The sequence below is a fragment of the Anguilla anguilla genome, chromosome 4 (assembly GCF_013347855.1).
Source record: "Anguilla anguilla isolate fAngAng1 chromosome 4, fAngAng1.pri, whole genome shotgun sequence".
NCBI lineage: Eukaryota > Metazoa > Chordata > Actinopteri > Anguilliformes > Anguillidae > Anguilla > Anguilla anguilla.
In genome coordinates, this window is record NC_049204.1 from 60526418 (window position 1) to 60551417 (window position 25000).

General features: G+C 47.2%; 3 protein-coding genes across 4 annotated transcripts in view; 2 read left to right on the forward strand and 1 right to left on the reverse strand.

Moving 5' to 3' along the window:
- Positions 1–5516, reverse strand: part of vim (vimentin) — a 9783-nt gene extending 4267 nt beyond the window's left edge. Inside the window, exons 1-5 of the mRNA XM_035413956.1 lie at positions 4826–5516; positions 3762–3822; positions 1504–1599; positions 1206–1367; positions 613–738 (exon numbers count right to left, since the gene is read on the reverse strand). Of these exons, the coding sequence (XP_035269847.1) occupies positions 613–738; positions 1206–1367; positions 1504–1599; positions 3762–3822; positions 4826–5346 (966 nt within the window). The 5' untranslated portion in view covers positions 5347–5516. The remainder of the gene's footprint in view (positions 1–612; positions 739–1205; positions 1368–1503; positions 1600–3761; positions 3823–4825) is intronic.
- Positions 5517–7902: 2386 nt separating this feature from the next.
- Positions 7903–18059, forward strand: trdmt1 (tRNA aspartic acid methyltransferase 1). Of its 2 annotated transcripts, XM_035413960.1 has the most exons (12): positions 7903–8057; positions 10275–10384; positions 12845–12921; positions 13568–13639; positions 14397–14462; positions 15007–15076; positions 15268–15351; positions 15537–15889; positions 16144–16201; positions 16350–16479; positions 17621–17740; positions 17794–18059. In XM_035413960.1, exons 1-11 carry the CDS (start codon positions 7994–7996, stop codon positions 17719–17721), a joined length of 1185 nt encoding a protein of 394 aa, XP_035269851.1. In that variant the 5' UTR covers positions 7903–7993; the 3' UTR covers positions 17722–17740; positions 17794–18059. The 2 variants fall into 2 exon arrangements, with proteins under 2 accessions (XP_035269851.1, XP_035269850.1); XM_035413959.1 differs by having other exon boundaries at positions 17621–18059.
- Positions 18060–18950: 891 nt separating this feature from the next.
- The window catches only part of cubn (cubilin (intrinsic factor-cobalamin receptor)), a 68890-nt gene continuing 62840 nt past the window's right edge, over positions 18951–25000 (forward strand). Inside the window, exons 1-8 of the mRNA XM_035413908.1 lie at positions 18951–19072; positions 20391–20520; positions 21651–21746; positions 22468–22506; positions 22838–22939; positions 23340–23443; positions 24563–24689; positions 24865–25000. The exon at positions 24865–25000 is cut by the window's right edge and continues 33 nt beyond it. Of these exons, the coding sequence (XP_035269799.1) occupies positions 18951–19072; positions 20391–20520; positions 21651–21746; positions 22468–22506; positions 22838–22939; positions 23340–23443; positions 24563–24689; positions 24865–25000 (856 nt within the window). The remainder of the gene's footprint in view (positions 19073–20390; positions 20521–21650; positions 21747–22467; positions 22507–22837; positions 22940–23339; positions 23444–24562; positions 24690–24864) is intronic.

Below are 25000 nucleotides of genomic sequence, written 5' to 3' on the forward strand. Positions count from 1 at the left end.
CACGTAAAGGAGCTGTAACTAGTGAGTCAGGAGAGTAACAGCACACGTAAAGGAGCTGTAACTAGTGAGTAAGGAGAGTAACAGCACACATAAAGGAGCTGTAACTAGGGAGTCAGGAGAGTAACAGCACACATAAAGGAGGTGTAACTAGTGAGTCAGGAGAGTAACAGCACACATAAAGGAGGTGTAACTAGTGAGTCAGGAGAGTAACAGCACACATAAAGGAGGTGTAACTAGTGAGTCAGGAGAGTAACAGCACACAAAGGAGGTGTAACTAGTGAGTCAGGAGAGTAACAGCACACATAAAGGAGGTGTAACTAGTGAGTCAGGAGAGTAACAGCACACGTAAAGGAGCTGTAACTAGTGAGTCAGGAGAGTAACAGCACACGTAAAGGAGCTGTAACTAGTGAGTAAGGAGAGTAACAGCACACATAAAGGAGCTGTAACTAGGGAGTCAGGAGAGTAACAGCACACATAAAGGAGGTGTAACTAGTGAGTCAGGAGAGTAACAGCACACATAAAGGAGCTGTAACCGGTGAGTAAGGGGGGAGTCACAGCACGTGTAAAGGAGGTGTAACCGGTGAGTAAACGGGGAGTTCCAGAGCCACTTACGGTTCCCTTGAGGGCGTCCACCTCGCAGGTGAGCGCCTGCACCTGGCGGCGGTACTCGCTGCCCTCCTGCTTGGCCTGACGGAGGGCATCGTTGTTCCGGGCGGCGGCCTCTGAGAGATCAGCGTACTGCACAGAGGGAGGGGGAGGGTGGAGAGGGAGAGAGGGAGGAGGAGAGGCGTTAAGGAGATTCTGCACTCCCCCAGACTGGGGCAGATTAACAGTGGTAAGGAGCAGTGCCCTAATGGCACATTTTAACCTCACTGCTAAGGCACGACTGTGGGCGGTAACTCAGACAGACTGCCGATGAGGGTAATTTTAGAAGTGGTGTGTGTTTGAGAGAGAGAGAAAAAGAGAGAGAGAGAGTGAGAGAGAGAGAGAGAGAGATCAGAGAGACAGAGATATAGAGAGAGAGAGAGAGAGAGAGAGAAAAAAAAAGTGGAAAAAGACGTTTAAGCTCAGAAAATAACGAGTTCTTTGGAGGGAGGGGCAGGTAAAAGAGTTGTGAGACAGAACTTCAGGGGCACTCAGCAGTGAAGTGAGGAGAGAGAGAGAGAGAGAGGGGGAGAGAGGGGGAGGGGGAGGGCGAAGCCCACCTTGGACTTGTACCAGTCCTCGGACTCCTGGACGTTCTTGGCGGCCAGGTTCTCGTACTGCAGGCGCACGTCCCGCAGGGCTGCGGTCAGGTCCGGTTTGGCCACGTCCATGTCGATCTGCACGTGCTGATCCTGCAGCTGCGCCTGCAGCTCTGCGATCTCCTGCGCAGCACAGGCAGGACAGAGACGGGTCAGCTCACATGTGTGTGAGTGTGTGTGTGTGTGTGTGCGCGCATGCGTGTGCGTGTGCGTGTGCGTGTGCCTGTGCCTGTGCCTGTGCCTGTTGCAGGCTGCTCACCTCGTCATGCAGTTTCCTGAGGAAGACGATTTCCTCCTGCAGGGATTCCACCTTCCGCTCCAGGTCCACACGGGCCAGGGAAGCGTTGTCCACATCCTGAGGGACACGGGGAACAGGAAGGGGGGATGGAGGGGGGGGCAGGGTCCAGTCAACACAGCTTCTACCTGAGTCCTGATCGAAGATCGAAGACACACACACACTTTTCCCCACACGCACAAACACACACACACACACACGCACACAGCCTCCCCATTTTGTTTGCAATCCTGAGCACAGTCGGCAGTTGCATATTTCCGCCAGCTTCCACTGGCACCGTCCATTTGTGAAACAGCTTGCTTTGTCACCCCCGCCCCCCCCCCCCGCCCAGAGTAGCACAATGCCCGCGCAGAAGCCGATTTGGGTCCGTAATTCCGCGGGACAAAGACGCCTATTCAGTCGCGCTAGCGGGCCTGACTGACTGAAAGCCTGGTGCCGGGAACTCTGCTGAAGAGGATCTAGGCTGAGCGCGCACCCCCCCCCCCCCCCCCCCCACACTGCTGGTACCCCCACGCCTCCTCCACCCCATCCCCCCGGCCCCACAAAAAAAAAATATTTAAAAATAAATTCAGCAATGTTCAAAACATAATGCTCCCCAACACCTGTGCCCACTGGGTAGGACAGATACTGCTGACAGGTTTAAAGAGGGAGGAAGAGTGAAAAATGCCACTTAAGCGTGGAAAATAAAGAGCTCTTGGAATTTTTTTTTTGTGGAAAGAGGGGAAGGGAATGCTACTTCCTGCACACTGAAGATTATGGCCACCTGGCCATTTTAGCTCTGGGGGGGTTGGGGGGGACTAATCTTACTAAAGGCCATGTCTGAATGAAAAATTTGTCTTTTTCTTTCTTAAAAAAAAAAAAAAAAAAAAAAAAAAAAGGAAGCCAATTAATGCTCTGTGCTCTGACCGAAGCCGTCACTGCTCAGAATGATGATGTTGGTGTGGACGGTTCGATGTTCTTCTGAAACTACAGGATTTGGATTTAAACCCAGGACAAAGAAGATAGCTGCGTTTAAAAAAAAAAAAAAATTTTTTTAATTATTTTGGTTCACGTGTTATAAATCCAACATTACAGTCCCATGACTTTCTCAAATTAGGTCAAAGAGGACATTTGTTTCGGCCAGTTATATTGATCATAGGCAGCTACCATAGGAAACTTCATAAATGCCAACATGGAGAATTATGGGAAGTCGTGAAAGAAAAACAGTTTCTCTCCATACATAAGAAGCAGAATTGAGGGGCCACCAAGAAAAGTGGGGCTCCTTTCCTGTGGATGCAGTGCTCCTGCCACTCGTAAAGGGCTCAGACGGACCAACCAACCAGAAGCCAGAACAACACAATGTCCCCGGCTGTCAGTCAAAGCCAAATAACAGACTACTCCACACCTACCGTCGGACTGGGCAGAACAAAGAACAATGTCCCCCTCACAAAACGGCCTTTGGGACAAACACAAATCCAGCCGAATGTTCTGCTAAATTGGATTAATCCTACAGAAATTCGGACCATCCGACCGGACGTTGGTGTTTTCTGTTGGTTTTTTTTTTGAGGCTACAATGCTTAATCTAATGGCTTTGCCGAACAGAGAGAATAGCTTACTGGCCAATAGTTTGGAAAACTGGCCTGCCAATCAAACACAGTGACTGCGATGACATCAGTGCACAGCACTGACCTGGATATTGCACGGGTCAGGGATTGTGATGTCATAATAGAGGTATATAGCAACCAAGATGATTCGCAGAAAGAAGTGACTGTTATTGTCAGTGGTGATATTTAGAGACAGTGGGGGGGGGGGGGGGGGGGGGGGGGTTTGGGTGGGGGTTTTATTTGCTTATGTTTTATGTATACCTGTTATCACAGAAGATTTCTGCATTCTCAATCCTGTAAATTCTCAAAGGCTTCAGTAAATCTTTCATTGTGTTTGAAGTTGCCAGGGGATATATAAATTGATGTAGGGCAGAAATTACACCACAACACAAGGAACAGCCCTGTAAAGAGCGTTTCCTATGGCAAATGTAATGGGTTCTATTAAACGGCACAGAGTAACAAATTTATGTGATTTAATAATTTAAGCAGGAGAACTTATGCAGGGCCACCAAAACCCTATGTCTGGATCTGCAACAATAGTTTTGTTTTCTCTGACGTACTGTAAATGCACATTTATGATGACATTGAAACATCAGTTGTTTTTTTTTTTTTTTTTTTAAAAGCAGCTCCTTATCTCACCTGTCGGAAGCTCTGCAGGTTATTTTCGGCGTCCTCCCGCTGAAGCATCTCGTCTTGGAGTCTGCAACACAAGCGAAGAAGCATTGAGTCATTTGCCACGCCCACCTTCCAACTCTTGCAGGAGGTGTCAGTGACCGCAGCGACGTGCATTTCCCCCTCTCAGCTTAATCGTGACGTGGATTTCCTTAATTTGCTACACTAATCTCTACTCAGCCGCTAAGCAAACCGGTTACATGCAACATGATGCCAGCGACAAGTGCAATCAAAAACCGCGGAATTAATTGTGGAGGACTGGACGTAGCCTGCCCTTCGCTCTTGTCAATATTTAAGACACAATTTGGTAGCTGTGCAGCTAAAGATCTCAAAGAAGCAAGTAATATAAATTTTCATAATCGCAGTAACTGAATGTTATAGTCAGGACCGCAATGGTTGTATGTGCCCGGCACAGGTAGCTATTATTTTACGCGGTGTGTGTGTGTGGGTGTGTGTGTGTGGGTGTGGGAGGGTGTGTGTGCGTGCGTGCGACCAATCCGAAGAAAGGAATAATATTTTAGGGTAAAGTTTCTCCAAACACTTTTCATAGGTAAATCATAATAAATTACAATGGTCCAATGCCAGCGCATTAGAATATCCACGCGCACACCATCCGTGTCACACTCGACGAAACAACTGGAGAACGAATAATGAAAGAATGAAATTAAAGAACTTGTGAAGAAGCATAATGACAACGACATCACAACTCTTGTGGTGTGCACAGACAAGAGATTTTTACAAATGCACGTCGGCCACATATTATACTTTTAAAATACTTTTAAGCCACCCAGTGGAAAGATCCCAAGTGCAGAACAGAATAAACTTAAAACTCTGGGTAAAGCGCTCTACAAGTAAATCGGTTTATCCCGTTGACAAATTGTGCGTCACGCTATGCGCCTCGACTATTCTTGAACGCGCACACTTAGGCTACTGTCGCAAAACGTATTTTTATTTAATTCATTAATTTTAGTGATAAATGGCACGGTTACACTTATAAACATTTTTAAATGATTTTCAAAGTTCCTTCTTACTTCTCCCTTAGTCGCTCGATGTCCTCCGCCATGTTATCGCGATCCACCTCCACTCTGGCTTTCTCGTTGGTGAGCTGGTCCACCTGGCGCCTCAGCTCGCGCATCTCCTCCTCGTACAGGTCCCCGATGCGCGTGGTGCCCTTCCCCTTCAGCTGCTCGAGCTCCGCGATCAGAATCTTGTTCTGCTGCTCCAGAAAGCGTACCTTCTCGATGTAGCTGGCGAACCTGTCGTTCAGATGCTGCATCTCTGCCTTCTCGTTGGTGCGGTTAGCCTTGAATTCGGTGTTGATGGCATCGGACAGGGCGAAATTAAGAGTCTCGGAGGTGAGCCTGGTAATCGGGGCGCTGCTTCGGACCCTGGAAGTTTTGGTCGAATAGATGGTGGGTGCGGATGAGACACTATAACTGACACGCGAGCGGACCGGAACGGAGTACTGGCGGCTTGAATAGCTGGACCGAGACATCATGGGTTTCTCCGCGCCAAACAACCTCTTGTAAGAAGATTGCGTTCTCGTGGCCATTTTTGTAATCCTTTGGCTTTAAAAAAAATATCTTACTAATATTCTTTAGTAGGGTTTAACGAGTTTTCCTCCGACTGGACTTCCACGCAAGCACACCAAAAAACTTCACGCAAAACTGCCCCGAACGAGGACGAGCTGCAGAGAGAGGCTTGAATTTATAGTACACTCCTTATGCAAATGAGGTAACGGTACAGGCAGCTTGAGTGACGCGGCGCATAGCCCGTAAAACAGCTCCTCGCGAAATCTGGGGGCCCGGGGTACTTCAGATTCCAGCCCAGTGCCCCTTTGTTCACGCGGCTCCGCGAGTGTTATCCCTTTAGGCGAAACGAGTGGAACTTCTTTTTAGTGAGACTGGAAGCCAGAGGAAACTTATGAAGTTCTGAAAGCTATAGCGCTCAACTTTTCCCTCGTATGCTAACCTATTCACTAACGTAAGGTGAAATCCGTTTTGTAGCCTATTGTAGTCTAATAAATTATTTGCGTTTAAAATATGTATTCATTGATTTATTTCTGCAAACTCATTTCTGTTTACGACTATTAAGCGCTGCCAGTCTTGACCAAGTATTAAGTGAAGCATTCAAATGCATTTAAGTTCTATGTTAGTATTTGTAGCTCCATGGTAATGCCATACAATTAACTGAATTCAGATGAAACCTGCTAAATAATGGCTTGTAGATTACATTGCACACTCATGAAGTATTAATTTTTGGGCAGAAAATACTAGCAAGGCTTAAAACATTAACTAATGATCTTTTTCATTTATTTTACTTCAATTTTACCAAGCACAGGGCGTAATCTACGCGTTTAATGCACGCTATGACTCATACACATAAAGTTCACTGTGGTGTGGGGATGGCTGGTTTAAGCAGCCACACCTGCCCTGGGTCAAGCTAATTAGACCTGGCTAATTAGATAATTGGTTAGGAATTGGATAATTGGCCAGGCTAATTGGGCCCGGGAACAGGGGTGGCTGCACCTGTGCGTAGTGAGGCAATCAGTGCGCACAGGTTAAATCTGCCATCCCCACCCACACAAAGGAGAGCCTCTCGGTCATGACAGGGTTAACATCTGCTCTTTGGCTGTACCATCTTGCCACCCGTGTAAATAAACCTGGACTGTTTGAACATCATCTCCCTGTGTCTCTGTGCTGGAGGGCCCCTTGGAAAGCCACTTTGGTGGCCTGTGTCAGGCTTGTTTGCCACATTCACATTTTTTGACCAGAGATCGCCATGGAGATAGGCATAAACATTATGCGCCAGACGAAACGGTAGTGCTACTTCGGGGTTTCCTCTGCTGTTCACGGTGCGGGTATGACATTTTTACGCCGTGCCAAGATAAAAATATATAGGTCTCTTAGCAACTATTTCGTCTTGATAATTAAAAAAGAGACCCGTGACCACTGTTGTCGGTTAGAAGCCATGTCAAAATTAAAAGAGGAAGAGAAGCACAGCAGTCCGCGTGTTTTACTGTTACGCCTTATCCCAGTTTACCCAACGTGAAATACTGAGGAAACAACTAGACAAACAGACAGGTCCGTATCTACCACTGAGGACACCGAGATAATTCCCTCAGTATTTTTTTATTTTATATTTTTTTAAATGTCCATTTACAAAGCCAGCATTTAATTTAATTCTGAAGTGAGGATATCGGTTTAAATTTATTTAGGAGGGTAATGAATAATATTAGAATTTTCTCAAATTTAAGCCCCGTTCGCAAAGAAGAGTTCGCAAAGAAGATTTCGATCTCAATGAGGGGTTCCTGGTTAAATACAGGTTCAATTAATAAAATTGAATAAATTGAAGGCAAAAAAGAGCTTGCCCTGGCCTAACCCATCACCCCAACCCACCCCAGCACAGTCTCTTGACATCGGTCTTTTTTAGGTCCTGGTTGCGCCCCTATACAGCAAAATGTCGTTGGTACTAGTTAGTGATAGTAGCATTCTCTTGCTGTGTGAAGATGTTTAAATTCTCAGATGCAAAATGGATATTGGAAAACACGTGCAGCTTATTCCTCAAACAATCAAAAAGAACACAGTTGTTCATAATAATCAATGCTGACACAATGTCATGGTATTGATTTGTTAGAGAAAACAGTGAATGAATGAATGAATGAATGAATGAACTGTGGATGGTTATATGCATGCATGACCGAATGACGTAATCTACTAACACATAATTTCATTAGAAAAGCTGTGACCATAGCCTTAACATTTTATGTCGAGAGGTTGCCCGGGACCCTGGAAAGACAAGATATGACACTGGGCCCCTTAACAGACTATGCTAACGACACTGACAATATAACCCCCCTTAAAATCAAACCATTTATGGACCGTGTTCAGCTTGGAGCCCCCGCAGTCATGACTTGTCACCGCATAAGAATTGTATCTTATATGCAGGTAACAGTCAGCAATTGTTACAATACGTATTTGAAATTCGTACGTTAAAATACTGATTTTATATACGTATTATTACAGTGTTTGCACTGCTGTTTTACTATTGGAACATCGAATAAACCGACCGCCTAACCCAGGTCGCGGAACTAAAATTAACCGGAACCATTCTGTCCTGCATACGGAAATCTAGGGAAGTGCGCAGCGTCAAGTACACGTGTTCGTGTTTATGTCACTCTGCCGAGGCGTTCGGTGAACATGGAACAGCTTCGCGTCTTGGAGCTGTACAGTGGCATTGGCGGGATGCATTATGCATTAAAAGGTAGACAAGTTACTTTCATTTATACAAGTATTTACAGTAGAACGGATGAAAACTGCAGCGAAGTCGCCCCTTCGGAGAGGCGACAACGTCGATAGCGCGTGTGCATCTGTCAAATAATCCTCAGTGTTGGCTACACCCAGGACTCAACATGGTCTTCACCCGTATTTCCGTATTTACGATTGAAATATCAGGATGTATTTTAGATTGATGCATAATACAAGACTGCTGGCTCAGTGACATCGTTAAATTTACCGGATGAACTTAAGTAATCTATCGAGTGTGAGCGAGCTAACATGTACAGTACGGAGCAATAACTAGATGGCTAACTGACTGGGACATGTGTCAATTGCTATTTTATGCCGCTGAAATTAATCAGTGATAGCTAGCACATATGGACGCGGTGGACAGCTACTATTTTTTCTGCCGTTTATGATGACAGTTGGAGTTCGGTGCTAGCTAGAAACGCGCGTAGTCACCGTCTGTTAGCAACCTGCTGCACCATGGTTTCTCTTACCGACATTCTTAATGAAACACCGTGCACCCTTCTGAAGCAGTCTGTATGCCATGCATATTTTTTTTTTATTTAATTCCTGAATAATATTCTTTATCAGATCCAATGTGTCCCTCATCGTAGTATTCATGCTCACACGAGTAAAATCACGTTAGCCATGTTTTTCCTGAGTCATTCCATGTCATTACACACAAAAAAGTGGATATCCTGTGTCATTCCATGTGATTCTCCTTGGTGTTCCAGTGTTTGACTGTGTCTGAAATAGAGCCTCTAATTGCACCTGATATTAGACCAGAACATTACATTGAGACATTTAACAGGTGCTCTGTTGCATGTTACATCCAATCTGTTTGCAATTTAATATTTCCTGAAGCGATTTAGGTTAAAGGGAGGGAACGACTGCCATTGGCTCACAATGGAATCGAACCTGCAACCCCCCGAGAGACGAGGTCCCAGTAAAGTTACATACAGCTAGTCAGTGTAGAGCAGAATGAAGTGTTGTGCAGCTGTGCTAGTGTTTGTGTGAATGACATGTGGATCAAAGGCGTTTAATCTGACATGCCCCTCCCACCCTCCCCCTCCCCCTCCCCCTCCCCCTGTCCCTACACACCCCCTAGGTAAGGCAGGGCTGCGCTTACTCCTCCGCTTCCTGCGGAAGTTTCTGGTGGTGTTTCGCTTCCCCTGTTCCTGCTGTCAGACTCTGCTCTCTGTGACCTCATTCGGCCTCCCCTGCTGGCTCTTCAACTCACTTTTTACTGTTTTTTTTCTTCTTCTTTTTTTTCCATTGTAAACTTTTTTTTTTATTTTTTTTTTTTAAAGGCTTTTAAAAAATGTACAGAATGGGACATCTGGAGCTGAGACTGTCAGTTTCAACAGGTGTCGCTGTAAACATTCGTGATTTTTATAACTCTAAAAGGGTGTGTGTGTGTGTGCATGTGGTTGTGTATTTTTGTGTACGTGTGTGCGTGCGTATGTTCGTGTGTGTGTGGTTGTGTATTTGTGTGTACGTATGGGCATGTATGTGTGCATGTGTGTGTGTGCGCTTGTGTGTGTGTGTGTCTGTGTGTGTGTGTGTTATGTATTAACCAGGGTTAATAGCAGGTTAGTGCATCTCACAGAGGCTCGGTAGGTAGAGGCAGTTTCTCTGCTGACTGCCGTTGTTTTTAGGCTGAAGGAGGCCTGTGTGTATTCCTGTACATCAGCAGAATCTGTGTACAAAGGCCACAACCTGCCTCTGTAAGCCAGCCAGCGATGTGCTGGGGTAATGCACAGGAAACACAACAACTGTCTGTCACTTCTTTAACCCTTTTTAGATGTGAGGTCACAAACTATGTGATTAGAATGCTCTTAACTGAACATTCTAACGCTGATGTCACAATCACTGCCGGTAATTGACAGCAATGGAGTTGCTAAGCAACACTGGCTTAGAATTTTGAAAAATAAAAACATTCTAAGAAAGCCTGCTCTTCAAAGGGTTAATGCACACATTTGTGTATTCATTCTTTCACATTAACATATTCATGTATTAATTAAGCCTCGTTAATTTGATAATTAATGAAGGGTATCTTTTTCCCCCTGTAATTTAGTCATTTAACTGAGGATGAATTTTAGGATGTAAATGCTGTACATATGCCTCTAGACTAGGCTTAAATTTGAGAAAATATCCACTCCTAAAAGACTAAGCCGGGATGTTTTCTCCCCCTCAGAGTGTCGCGTCCCCGCCCGGGTGGTGGCCGCCGTCGATGTCAACACCACGGCCAACGAGGTCTACCGCCACAACTTCCCCGCCACACCGCTGTGGGCCAAGACCATCGAGGTGAGCGGCGTGATGCGGTGAGGTCACGAATGCACAGTCAGGCACGGTCACAAACGCACACACAGGTGGGGTCACAAACGCGCAGTCAGGTGGGGTCACAAACGCGCACACAGGTGGGGTCACAAACACACACGCAGGCGCGGTCACAAACGCACACGCAGGTGGGGTCACAAACGCACACACAGGTGGGGTCACAAACACACACACAGGTGGGTGAACTTGGTTCATTTGATCAGCTGCAAAGGGACGGAGTTCCCAGAAGCCCTCAACGCAACAGCTTCCTTTACCACGTTTGCGCTCTTCTGAAATTTACATTTTAACAAGCCGCGTGCGGAAGGGGTCTGAATCTGAAGTCACCAGAAGGGACAGTTTGTAATGGGTTAGGTTAGGATAATTTTGGGGGGAAAATTAAAAAAATAATGATAATGATTTGAGGGAGAAAAGAAGGGTTTGTGAATCATTGTCCTCACGTGAACCGCCGATGGTGTGAAACAGACCGAATTCGTTCGGCGCCAGCGTGAAACCTGATTGGCCGCTGGGCTCGTCCTCTCACGGCCAGCATCTGCATCCGTAAACAGCTCTCTGGCAGGCCGGTAAAGCGGCGCACTGGCTGAACCCGAATGGAGGGGAATACAAAATGTCCGCCCTGTTCGTTTTTTTGAGCCGATGGCTTACGAGGCAAAGTTATCGCTGAACTTTACTTTTGCGAGGCCCTCGAGGACGAGCTGCGGCTATTGGAGGATATTTCTGCTGCTGCTGCTGTTGTTTTGTAATACTTTCATATCCTGCTATTAACAAAATAAGTTCACCCAACAAAAAAAAAAAAAAAAACTTGTCATAAGACAATAATCTGCCTGATGTAACAACCGCTGTGAGGGGGGAGGAAGGAGGACGATGAAAAGAGAGCTTTCAGAATTTGTCTGTTGATTATTAACCCTTTAACTCCCTTCAGCGGGTAAACAAGTTTCCATGTGAGGCCCCTGGGTTTCAGTGAATTATTCTGAGCTCGATTGCTTTCCCCTGAAACATTGAAAAATCTTAACCGAGTGCTTACTGAAATGGGCAGTCGTGAATGAAAGACCGTCTTAAATATGGTCACCATTTTATGCAGGGAGGGGCAAACTCATTCTGGGTTGGAACTTTCTCGATGTCCATTCTGATTTCCATAAAGGCCCTCTAATACAGCAGCTATCTAAAGCCTCACTGAAGTCATCTCTTTGCCTCTATTGGCTGATTCGTTTGAATGGGGCAGAGTCGGGACTATGGTCAGTTTTTTTTATTTATTTTTTTTATTTATTTTTTTAAACCAGGAAAATTCATACATGTCTCCCTATCTGCAGTCCAAAGCTTTAATGGTCCAGTCTGGTGTTTGCTCACAAACCCGATGCCTTGCTGGAGTTTCATGTCATTTTTTGAAATGCTTTTAAGCATGTGGGGACACAGTCTGTAGGGCTGAAATAGAAGTACATTTTTTTCAGCAAAGATATCCAGCTGTATGGATTGATTGTATGTAAAGACCATCTGCTAACCTTTGTGGATAAGACTGTCTAATGCTAAACGCAATGTACGTAGACACATCGATTTGTAAACTTTTTTTTTTTAAGGTTTTTAAAAAATTTACAGAATGGGACATCTGGAGCTGAGACTATTTTTCTTCCTGATTTGGGACTTGGTTCCTTTTCTTTTCAGTGACCACAACCCCAACCCCCCCCCCCCCCCCCCCCCCCTTCTCCTCCAAATTGGCCTGAAGACTTTATGAGGCTTTAATTGGGTATTTTTGGTGAAAGAGTAACTGAGGAACTTAGTGCTGAGTAAAGGTTGCCTGCTTTGTCAGCAATTATCTGCAGAGGAGCTGCAAACCCTACTTTCAGCGTGTGTGTGTGTGTGTGTGTGTGTGTGTTTATGTGTGAGTGTGTGTGTGTGTGGTGTTCTTTGGACGAGGGAGGGGGGAGAGCAATATTGTATAACTATACCAGTGAAGACTGACTTGACTTTTGAAAGTCTAACGGCTGCAGTTATGGTCCTGGTTTAAATTCTTTTGACATCGTATAAGAGTCACTCAAGGTCTTGGGCCTTTGTGACCTTAGTGACACGTGCATGCGCTCATACACGCACACGCACGCACGCACACACACACATACGCACACACACACACACAAACAAACACATACATGCACACACACATACATATGCCCACACACGCTCATACACACACGCGCGCACACACTCGAAGTGACTGCTGGTCAGGCATCGTAATTAAAGCAGATTGCGGTGTCATTACCTTCTGTGTGGAATGGATAAGTGCTAAAGTCGGTGGCTGTTTACGAGAAGTTTGATTTTTTTATGCAAGTTCAACATGGCCGACAGTTACTGTGTGTTTCACGTGGACAGAGCAGACCCCTCTGAATGTCCCTCCTGAAGGTGTTACCATTTATTCAGACGTAGTCATATTTGTTCCAGGGGCTGACGCTTGATGACTTCAACAGGCTAGACTTTGACATGATTCTCATGAGTCCACCATGCCAGCCTTTCACCAGGTAAATACGAGGAGTGCGTGTGTGTTTGCGTGCGCCCGTGTGTGTGTGCGAGCGTGTGTCTGTGTGTGTGCGCGTGCATTCGTGCGTGCATGCACGCGCCTATATGCGCGTTTGTGTCTGTCTGTCCGTCCGTGCCCGTGTTTATGTGTATACATCGTCTTTAAGCCCCTTTGTCCATTTTTCATCAGCTTCCAGAAGGTTCTGTGTTCCGGGCTTGCCAGCATCGTTAGCTCCTGCTGAAAGCCCTCCGTCCCACAGGTTTACCCACGTTGGAGTGGTCCTGTGTGCGCATCTATTTCTCACCTCGTCACTCATAACTGCTCACAGATGCCTGGCTGGTAAAATCAGGGCAGAGCCAGTTAGTTATGTTCTTCTCATTAGCATGGGGGGGGGGATGTTCCAGTACAAAGGATATTTTGTTCACTCTCTCATTTTCCAGCACAGCAATATAAAAAAGAAAAAAAAGAAAAACTCTGTTCTGCATATCAACTAATCATGATGATCAGTAAAGTCTCAAGTTCTTCAAAAGCATTAAGAATCTCTTTCTCTTTCTCTCTCTCTCTCACTTGTCCTCTCTCTCACCCCTCTCTCACTCTCTCTCCCTCCCCCTCTCTCACTCCGTGTCGCCTTTCTCTCCCCCCTGTAGAATTGGACTGCAAGGTGATGTATCTGACCCCAGAACAAAAAGCTTTCTCTATATCCTTGTCATCCTGCCAAGGTAAAGACACGTCTGTTTTCTCATTTATCTTCTTTCCTTCTTTGTGTGTGTGCGTGTGCGTGTGTGTGTGTGTGTGTGTGCGTGCGTGTGCGTACGTGTGTGTGCGTAAAACTGTAGTGCAGACAGGATGATCTGTCTCGTCTATGGTGAGATCTTGTAGGCATCTGTTTGAGGAGGATGATGTTTTTGCTCGTGTCACTTCCTGTTGGAGTTTTCTGTAACTGAGCGTGCTGTGGTTGTAGTTTTACCAGCGCGTTTACAGTGTTGAGACTGGTTACCATAGAGATGGGCTCCCTTATTCGATTTCAGTGGGAGGCCAGTTTCATTTTGACTTGGTCGAAATCTAGTTTATGAACTGCCATAAATTCCCATGGAGTTCTCCGCGGATCTTTTATTTAATAAATACATTTTTAAAAGTTTTTTTTCTCTGGATTACCTCGAAATTAAATGACATTTACCACAGTGCCTCTTAATATATGCCCAGTACCATTGGGAGTTGTATTAAAAACACCAGGAATTAAAAAAGTAAGTGACACAGCCTCTGATGACGCAGCTTGTCTTCCTCTGCAGCAGTACGTGGCTTTTGATCTGCGATAAAGAGGGCTTGTGGTTTTACGGCTACCGTGTTTTTCGTAAAAAACTCTTGGTCAGGTTGCTTCAGGTCAGGTTTTCAGGTTGAACTCCACCCGTTTGTCATTGGGTTTGATTAGCCAATGAGCAGTGCCTATGACTCCACCCGCCCTCTCTCTCTCCACAGATTGGCTAAGAGGCCTCGGTTCCTGCTTCTGGAAAACGTGAAGGGCTTCGAGACCTCCTCCGCCAGGTAACCCGGGGAAACGGGCGTCGCCGTGGTTACAAGCCAGAAGGGCTTCTGTGAAGGGGGGGGGTTTGATGAACCCCTCCCCCAATTTTTATAATTTCCGTTTTACTTGTTCTTTTAGCGGATAGCCTCTGTCTCTAGTGCCTTTCATGCGGGCCGCACCAGCCGCCACCGCCGCTTTGCATCATGGGTACAGGGGCAGCGGCGTGTGTTGTGGAATAGGAGATGGACGGTGAACCTGTGCCTGAATCTCTGTGCCTGGCTTGGCCTCGCTGTCAGCCTGTGCTGCTGTGAAGCCTCATAATGACCGGGCCCCGCTCTCCACAAACAGCAGCTTTTATGCTGTGGAGCATTCAGATGCACCTACTTAAATTCCCGCTTTGGCTGGGGAAGAGTGTAGCTGAGCAGAGTTTAGCCGTAGCTGAGAAGGTATCTGACAACTTGCTCGGGTAAATGTCAATCATTTCTCTCCCTCGCTCTCTTCTCCCCCTTCCGTCTGTCCACCCCCACCTCTCTTACCCCTCCCTGTATGTCTCTTCTTTCTCAGGGATGCTTTGGTGAAGACCCTGAAGGATTGTGGGTACAGCTATCAGGAGTTCCTGCTCTCCCCAACCTGTGTGAGCATCCTATACCATCGCACAAACATTAACATTATGTTGCCTAAACATTAAGGTGTAACCATCGAGTTCATAGAACTGACAGACCTCTCACTTATGTACGTGTGTGTGTGTGTTCACATCCTCCCCTGCTCCATTCTGGAGCCTAAGATGGAATGTGGATCACATGACATTTCTGCTCCAATCAACAGCTAGGAATCCCGAATTCCCGGCTGCGCTACTTCCTGATTGCTAGGGCGTTGCCGGAGTCCTTCTCCTTCCAGACTACGACAGAGGTGGAGTAGCTGTTTCCGTTCCGTTCAGCTATTTTTTTAAATGGGGCATTTTTATGTTTACATTTATGAATAGAACTCTGAGTTCAGTTTCCTGGTTTGATTGTGCTGAAATGGAGTTGGCCTAGTGGCTGATGGGAAGAGTCTTGTATTCCTCACCAGCGAGGTCCTTTCTTCCCTTTCAGCAGGTTCTGGTGGCCTTCCCCGAACCAAAAAGAGGCGATTCTGCAGACCACACCCCTAACTCCGCCCCAAGGCACGCCCCCGCCCCAAACAGCAGCGAGGGGCGGGATGAGGGGCGTGTCCTCTACAAGATGGAGACGGCGCGGGACCTGGAGAAGAAGAGGTGTCAGGACGAGGACGAGTCCGTCCGGAGGATACAGGACTTCCTGGAGGAGGAAGAGGAGGAAAAGGAGGAGGAGGGCGGGGCCGGGCGGGGCATGGGGCAGTACCTCCTGCCCCCGAAGACCCTCCTCCGCTACGCCCTGCTCATGGACATCGTCCGGCCCTCCTGCAGGAGGTCCGTCTGCTTCACCAAGGGGTACGAGTCCCGCCCCCCCCCAGGAACTCGCGAAATACGGCCCAGTTACACAGACATGCTCTCTGCACTGAAGTTTAAGTTTCTCTGACCGTAACAGAAAACAGAGGAAGGATACAAGTGCTTGTCAAAAGCCTGCATACATGGACATCTCTCTCCGTCTCTCTTTCCCCATCTCTGTCTCTTTTCCTGTGTTAATCTCTCTCCCCCTTTCTCCCTCCTGCCATCCCTCCCTCTCTCCCTCCCTCCCTCCGTAGGTACGGCCACTATGTGGAAGGAACTGGCTCCGTCCTGCAGTCCTGTACAGATGCACAGGTACGGAATCGTTAGCGTTAGCCCTGTCTGTTGGGTGGAGGTCTCCTGGTGTAGGTAATTGGGAAAGCGTTTGCATTAACCCTGTGTGTTGGGTGGAGGTGGGGTGGAGCTCTCTGGTCCGTTTTAAGGGTAGTTTCCCCTGTCCCAGGTGGAGACGGCGTTCGCCGCTCTGGACTCCCTGACGGACGAGCAGAAGCTGCTCCAGCTGTCCCAGCTACGCCTGCGATACTTCAGCCCCAGAGAAATCGCCAACCTGATGGGCTTCCCCTCACACTTCAGTGAGTGTCCCACACGCACGCTATACACACACACACACACTGTACACTACAGACACACACACACACATACACACACTGTACACTACTCACGCACACGCGCGCACACACTGTACACACACACACACACACACACACACACACTGTACACACACACACGTGCACACACACTGTACACTATAAACACACACGCACACACACACACACACAGTGCTGTTGCTGTCATGGTTACTGCTCTGCTCTGAGTGACGCTATTTGTCCTGTTGCCCTGCGTGTGGAAAGCAGTGACTGGCTCACGGGCACATGCTTCAGAGGCGTGCGTGTGCTTCAGCCGTAGGGGGGGGGGGGGATGAGTTTGAATAAAAAGAAAATGGTGGATATAACTGAATGAAGAATGTAAAAATGGTGCTGTTTTTACACGCCTGGCATTTTGAGTCTTCCCCATTGCCTGCCGCGGCGCAGTGCTCTCTGAACCCCTCGTGGTGAGGTGAGGGTCTTTTCCGTTGTTCTGGAGAACGCCCCCCCCCCCCCCCCACTTTTTCCTGGGGGGGGTTTTCATGCATGGCCCCCAGATGGTCCTAACATCGGCGGAATGTTCCGGATTTTCCCATCGTTCAGGAGGGCTGACTGCGCTCGTAACTCATAAAGCGGTTAACACCCCCCCCCCCCCCCCCCCCCCCCAGTGTGTCCTCAGAGAACCTTCACAACTGCAGCGGGGTTCTCAAACTGTCCTCCTGGAGTTAAACCCGCAGACACTGCGGGCCTCCAGGACTGGAGTTAAACCGGCAGACACAGCGCCCCCTCCAATACTGGAGTTAGACCTGCAGACACTGCGGCCCTCCAGGACTGGAGTTAAACCTGCAGACACTGTGGCCCTCCAGGACTGGAGTTAAACCCGCAGATGCAGTTTACCTCATTTTCCAGTTGCAGAAGCTTTTCGGTATTTACCTGACTCCAGATCAGCCTGGTGCCACAGCTTGTCTCTCTCTGCGATTGCGTGGAGAGATTCTCCTGTCGTTTCCGTTTCTCTTCATCTCTCTGTCCTGGAGGAGGAGACGACACTCCCTGCGTGCCAGAAACGAGAAAAAAGTAGTGATTTTTATTATCCTTTTTAAAAAAAATTAAAAAATTAATTTTCTTTCAGGCTTTCCGGAGAACACCACGATCAAGCAGCGATATCGCGTGCTGGGAAACAGCCTGAACGTGCACGTGGTGGCCCGACTCATCGCGCTCATGGTGGGGTGACCTGAACAACGCGGCGCCGCGTAGCTGTTTTAGCACGTAGCCGTAGCGTAGCGCAGCTAAGATGCAGCGCCACGTAGCTGTTTTAGCACGTAGCCGTAGCATAGCGCAGCCAAGATGCAGCGCCGCAGATGCGTGGCATGGTACCAGAGCGCTAACCCGCTAACCGGAGCCTGGAGAGGAGAAGTGACTTCCTTTTACCCAGAATGCCATGCTGCCTGGTCCACTTCCTGCTTTGAGAAGATGGACTGTTATTATTTATGTGTATGTGAAAAGTAAGGGGAAGTTTTTTTAATTTTGTACATTGTAAATGTGTTTCAAATAAAATATTTTTGTAGTTATTATTTGTGGAAATTTGACACTTTCTGTGCATCACACTGGAAGATGTAACTTCTGTTTTGTCCACATTTTCATACACCTCCATTTTGGAAATGCTCTTTCACAACGTCCCAGTGGCTCAAATCACAAAAAAATTAACAGCTAGTTATTAAAAGCTCATCCAAGTGTAAAATTTAGGTTAGACATGCATGGAAGCTCACAGGCCAGACTGACGGGTCAGAAAGGTTGTTTGACGCGTCAAAATGGCGAGAATTCCAGATAACAAAAACATTCTATACAACCGTGGAGCAACACCAACATTAAAGAAACGCAAGCACATGCCATGAAGGGAGTGGACCTGGTGACACACTTCTGCTCTGCTGATAGTTAACATTCTCACACACACACACGCATGCACGTACACTCACGCACACACACACCCACTGACTCACACACATGCACACACACGCGCATGCACGTACACTCACGCACACACACACCCACGCACACACGCGCATGCTCGCACACTCGCGCACACATGCGTATGCACACACGCACATCCACGCACTCACACACACTCTCAGGCACACGCATGCACTCTTGCGCACACGTGTGCACACACACACATGCATGCACACTCTCACGCACACACACATTCACACACACACATGAATTCTGGTTACTCATCTCTGAAATCATATGATGAGTTGTGTCAATCTTGCAGTACTGAAGTGCAATAGCAGGCTTGTGATTGAGCCTGGGAGGTTTTATTGCCCTGTGGACCTGCTGCCTGGGTCCTGAGAGAGGGGGAAGGGGGCAAAGTGCGCCCCTGTCCCGCTGGGGATTAGAGGTGCGATTTGGGATGAGCTCGGCACTAGTGTGTCTGCAGAGCGTCTGGGAGCAGCTCTCTCAGCATGGCTCGGACGCATCACCTTCACCGGCTGATCTTCATCCTCCTCCTCCTCCTCAACAGCCTCCAGTGCGACTCTGGAGAGGGGGCTCGGACCCGACATAAGAGGGATATCAGCAATGACCAGTGAGTTATTGGATTGATAAAGGATATTAGCAATGACCAGTGAGTTATTTGATTGATAAGGGATATCAGCAATGACCAGTGAGTTACTGGATTATTAGGGGATATCAGCAATGGCCAGTGAGTTATTTGATAAATGAAGTATATCAGCAATGACTAGTGAGTTATTGGATTAATAAAGGATATCAGAAATGACCAGTGAATTATTGGATTAATGAAGGATATCAGCAATGGCCAGTGAGTTATTGGTTTAATAAGGGATATCGTTAGGACTGATGAGTCGCAGGGATGTTTTATAGAGATACGGATAATGACCAATGAGTTGTGATCTTGTAGAGATATATCAATATATCAGTATGACTTGTGAATTATGCTGTTATCAGTAGTTATCAGTAATGAACCAGTGGATTCTCTTTTTAGAGAGATATCAGGAATGACTAATGATATTTGCATTGAAGTGCTATTAGCAAGGGACAGTGAGATACACAGACCTGGTAGCTGTTGTGTGGGATATCTGATTACAAGGTTTTGGTGATAACCCCATTTCTGGCGGTTGGGGGCAGGTCATTAAAAATATACAGCAGATTTGACTTTTTGGGAGTATATGAAAGCGATCGTGATGATTTTATTTGTACGAGGGACAGGCGAGGTGGGGCAAAATTAGTGAATTTTGACAAGAGGCCCACGAAAGGGCCTGGATGGAGAAGAACAGTAATAAGCCTCCCAGTTCCTGGTTTAGGAAAAACCCCCTAAAATAGCCTTGTGAGCTGCCCGAGATACCAGTTTATCCCAAGGGCAAAGGAATCCCCTGGAAAGCCGCACAGAGGAGGAGATTCATGTGATTGCTGTGAACAAACGGCCTAATATTCCCAACACTGATTGGCTGAAATTCAAAGGCAATGATGTGAAATCAAGTAAATCTTTATCATTGTAGCATTGTCTGTTAAATGTGTGGTGTTTTGTATATATGTGAAAGCGGTTACAGTTAGTGAAGTATGATTTTACATTTAAGGTTTGCTGAGGGAAAAAGGTAATTTCCAAGTGTTACTTGTTAAGGTATCAGATTTTATTAACTGATTATTCCGTGCCAGTGGGAAAGTTTTCTTATTAAGGCAAATGTCATCTGTGGATTTGATAAATTCAATGTAAATTACTGTTCTCTGAGTGATAGAGAGGAAGGGGGAGAGAGAGATCAAATGAGTTAGAAAGAAGAACAGAGAAAGTTTAAGCCAGAGAGGGAGAAAGAGAGAGAGTAAGAACAGCAGTGACACTTTGAGCTTTGTTAGATCTGTGTGACTGTTGCTGTGTTGCGTGTCTGTAGGCCTCGTATGGCTTCAGACAGCGGTCACCTGATCTTCTCGACCGGAGATCACAAAAACATCCGCTTCCAGACCAGCGGCTCTGGGACCGTGCAGGTGGGGAGCGAGGATCTGACACAGCTGATCGGCCAGGTAATGTCTGGAACGCACACAGACACACACACACATGCGCACACACACACACTCACACACAGACACACCCTCACACACACACACACTCACACGCATCACATATGCACACATGCACACACACACACACGCATACATACACACACATGCACAAACACACATACTCGCATGCACACAGATCAGGTGATTTCATGACTTTCACAAACACATGAAAGCAATAAGGACTCCATAGCACCGCCCTGCTTGGATGTAATATTAATCATTAATGCAGCTCTTTAATGGCAGGTCAACTCAGCTATTCAGTGAACTGGTAACCTTATGGGAACATGCTGTCCCACAGCCTAGCTCTATGGCACTGTGCTATGGGTGAGAGACTGGGCCTGCAACCTGCAGGTTGCAGGTTTGAATCCCCGGTATTGTTCCCTTGCTGTTGTCTTAATTGCTTTATCTAAGCACCTGTGAGAAAGCAGATAGTCAGCGCGTGTTTTTGTTTTCGGGACAAAAACGTTTATGCAATGACGTCGGGAGAGAGGTGAGTCGATCTGATTTTTGAACTATCCACTTAGGACCTTAAAAGCTAAGACTGTGTGCAGGACAACCATGAGAGTTAGGCAGTGTGTCCCACCTCTCACATCCGACAGGCATGTATACACTCAGAGAAAAAGGTGCCAAAAAGTCCCTAAAAAGGTACAAACGCTTGTTATTGGGGTGGTACCCTATATATGAATAAAATGTTCTTATTAGCCATGGGCTTAAAAATGTATTTGTCCCTTTCTTTGCTTGTAAAAGGTACTTATAAGTATCCAAAGAGAACTCTGTTGTACCTTTCAGGGTCCATTTGGGAAATTTGTTCCTTAAAGAACAGAAATGTACCTTTTATTTCCGAGAATGTGTAATGTTCAACAGGTTAGGAACTGTAAAGGGAGCTTTTAAGGCACAGAGTTTTGAAAGGTATCACATGACCAAACCCTGGCTTCTGTAAGAGGGAAGTCAAAGGCTGTTGCCCAGACAACAAACCTCTGCCTGCAACGCTGTTTTGCTGTTAGGGAAATCATTGTAAAAAAAAGTTAAAAATAAATTTGTGAATCTATTTCTGAGTGAACATAGTCTTGAGTTCTTCTTCTATTCTCCAGATCAAAATCAACAAAGATGACATCAATAACATCAAAGAGAACGGCGGTGGAACTTCCCCAGAAGTGACCAACAAGCTGAATGAGCTCAGCACTAAAGCAAGTTGCCTCTGTGCTCTATTACACTGAAAGAAACACTGGGGGGGGGGGGGTCCTCTTCTAACGAAGGAGTGTTTTTCATGGTTTGGCCCCTTAGTTCCAGTGAAGGCAAAACTTAATGCTACGGTATACAATCACATTCTATTCCTGTGCTTCCCCAACAGTTTGGGGAAGACCCTTTTCTGTTTCAGCATGACAATACCTCCGGGCACACAGCAAGATCCATATATGGTTTTTGTCAGGAATGATGTAAAAGAACTTGACTGGCCTGCATTGAACACTGACCTCATCCCCATCCAACACCTTTGGGATCAATTAGAAAGCCAATTGCGAGCCAGGCCTTATAGCCCAATCAGTGCCCGACCTCACCAATGCTCCTTTGGCTGAATGAAAACAAATCCCTGGAGCAATGATCCCACATCTAGTATAAAGCCTTCCCAGAAGAGAGGAGGTTGTCATAGCAGCAAGGGGTGGACCAACACCATATTAATGCATTCTCAAGATGTCAGGTGTCCACATACTTTTGGCCATGTAGTATACTTCATATTGGGCCGAATTAACTTTCTCACAGCTTCTGTTACACGATGAAACACAACAACTGAGTGTAATAAGCTTTGTAATTGTCTTATATTTCTGTTATGCATATTTTTTCAAATCATAATGTGCTGTCTGATGTGGAAATGGGTTGCTAATTTATTTCCACACTTTTCTTTTATTTCAGGTTTCAACACTGGAGTCAAAAGTGCAAACCATCGAACAGGTAATTGCTTTGTTCACGCACAGTAAATAATGCTTTGTTGTTGCTGCAGTTGCTGCTGTTGTTCTTTCACAGGAATGTGCACTCACCTCTAATACCTCTATAAGACCACTTCCCTTTTTGTCTTTCCTTCTCTTTCTCACTCTGTCACCTCCTCTTTCACTCTCACACTCTGTATCTCCCTCTCTTGTCCTGTTGTTTCTCTCCCACTCTCTTTCTCTCTCTGTCTCTCCCTCTTTCTTTCGCTATTTCTCTCCCTCACTCTCTCATTTGCTTTCTCTCTCTCTCACCCCTCTCTTTCTCTCTCTCTCTCTCTCTCTCTCTCTCTCTGCAGACGGTGCAGAGGAGGACCTGTGGCAGTAACCCCTGTCAGAATGGGGGTACCTGCCTGAACCTGCTGGATGCCTTCCACTGCATCTGCCCAAACAACTGGCAGGTGAGAGACGGTAGCCAATCAGCACAGAGCCCCCAAACAACCAGTCAGCACAGAGAGACTGCACTGACTCCCAAGCAACCAATCATAACACGGCAACATCTTCCTGTACAACTAATATTCAGTGCAGCCTCGGATTAGCCACAGTGCTGATAAGTAAAAATCCACTCTGTCTTCTGCCATATCTGGCTATTAAATTACCATTATATAGAATATACTGTAGACTGAGTCACCAGGCCTCCCCTGATGAGTTTCCTTATGTTATGTGGCACAGGCTGGAGGCTGGCTATTAAAAGTCCTACAGTTTACACACACACACACACACACACCCACACGCACACATGTACACACACACACACACATACCTGGATGTTATCGGTAAGCACCTGTCCACGTGTTCCAGGGTCCCATCTGTGCCACGGACGTAAACGAGTGTCAGATCTACACAGGAACTTCACAGGGCTGTCAGAATGGAGCCACCTGTGTCAACACACCTGGGTCTTACAGGTAAATCACCTGTCTGTCTCTACTGCCAGCGTCTCCCAGGTAAATCACCTGTCTGTCTCTACTGCCAGCGTCTCCCAGGTAAATCACCTGTCTGTCTCTACTGCCAGCGTCTCCCAGGTAAATCACCTGTCTGTCACTCCACTGCCTGAGTCTTACAGGTAAATCACCTGTCTGTCTCTACTGCCAGCATCTCCCAGGTAAATCACCTGTCTGTCACTCCACTGCCTGAGTCTTACAGGTAAATCACCTGTCTGTCTCTACTGCCAGCATCTCCCAGGTAAATCACCTGTCTGTCTCTCCACTGCCTGAGTCTTACAGGTAAATCACCTGTCTGTCACTCTACTACCTGAGTCTTACAGGTAAATCACCTGTCTGTCTCTCCAATACCTGTCTGCTGCATAGTCTCTGGACCCCTGCAGTTTACCATTTTCCTTGAGGTACCTGCTGGGCCTGCCAAAGTTTATTTCCACCTTTAAATTGGCAACTGGTTCAGACCCCCAGAAGCCAGGTACTGTGCCTTAGCTGCGTAAACGGCTTCTGTAATCGGTCCCAGAATCGGCGGGCGCCGTTCGAACCCAGCAGACCTCGCGGCTCCGTGAGCTGAGAGTGCCTGGCGGTGGTTGCCGACGGTGATGGCCGTGCCAACGCCGAGCGGCTGTTATGCCACACGGTGCCAGTCGCACACACACACAGACTCCCGTTGTTTGCGTGGGCGGTGCGAGGGTACGTCCAAGCGAAAAGGCGAGGAGGCGATTCTGCTTTTGGGGGGAAGCTTGGTCTCGAACCCTTCGCTCCTGGACGTGGGCCTGGAACAGGCTGTACGGTACCTGCTGGAGCGGTGCGGGGCGACGCCCCCCTGGTCCCGTTCCAGGGGCGGTATGCCACACGCGGACCCGCGCCGGTACGCTTCGCCAAAGCGCTCTGCGGGAACGCTGGCAGGAATTAGGAGCGGCACAGTGGGGCTCGAACAGTGTAGCTTGCATCTTTTGCCCTGTATGAAGACTGCAACACAAACGAATGCATGGAGCAGCCAAAGTGGGGACTTTATTTGTTTGTTTGTTTGTTTGTTTTGATTTAATTTCTTATGGTGTTTATTTATACCCCCCCCCCCCCCTCCAGTTGTACGTGCTCTGCAGAATGGTACGGCCCACACTGCACCTCTCGCTATGACGACTGCCAGGCTGGGGGCCAGGACCTGTGTGTACATGGACTCTGCATCGACTCTGATAGGGTCACACCCAACCAGGTACACAACCTGATACACACACATATGCACCTGCACACACACACACGCACTCACACAAGGACGGACGCACAGACGGACGCATGCACACACACACACACACACACACATACACACACACAGTCCTGCTCGCTGTTCCAATAAACCCTGTCTGTCTGTCTGTCTGTCTGTCCATCAGCCCAAGTATAAGTGCATCTGTGATGCGGGGTGGGCGGCGCCCGCTGGAAGCCCGGCCTGTACTGCGGACGTGGACGAGTGCAGCCTTCCCAGCAAGCCTTGCTCCACTAACCCCCCCGTGCAGTGCTTCAACACAA

Excerpts from the sequence above, each read along its gene's own strand:
- trdmt1 (XM_035413959.1), top strand. The coding sequence starts at position 7,994 with ATGGAACAGCTTCGCGTCTTGGAGCTGTACAGTGGCATTGGCGGGATG. Across the intron at positions 10,385-12,844 it reads TGTGGGCCAAGACCATCGAG|GGGCTGACGCTTGATGACTT; the intron begins GTGAGCGGCGTG and ends TATTTGTTCCAG. Across the intron at positions 13,640-14,396 it reads ATCCTTGTCATCCTGCCAAG|ATTGGCTAAGAGGCCTCGGT; the intron begins GTAAAGACACGT and ends CTCTCTCCACAG.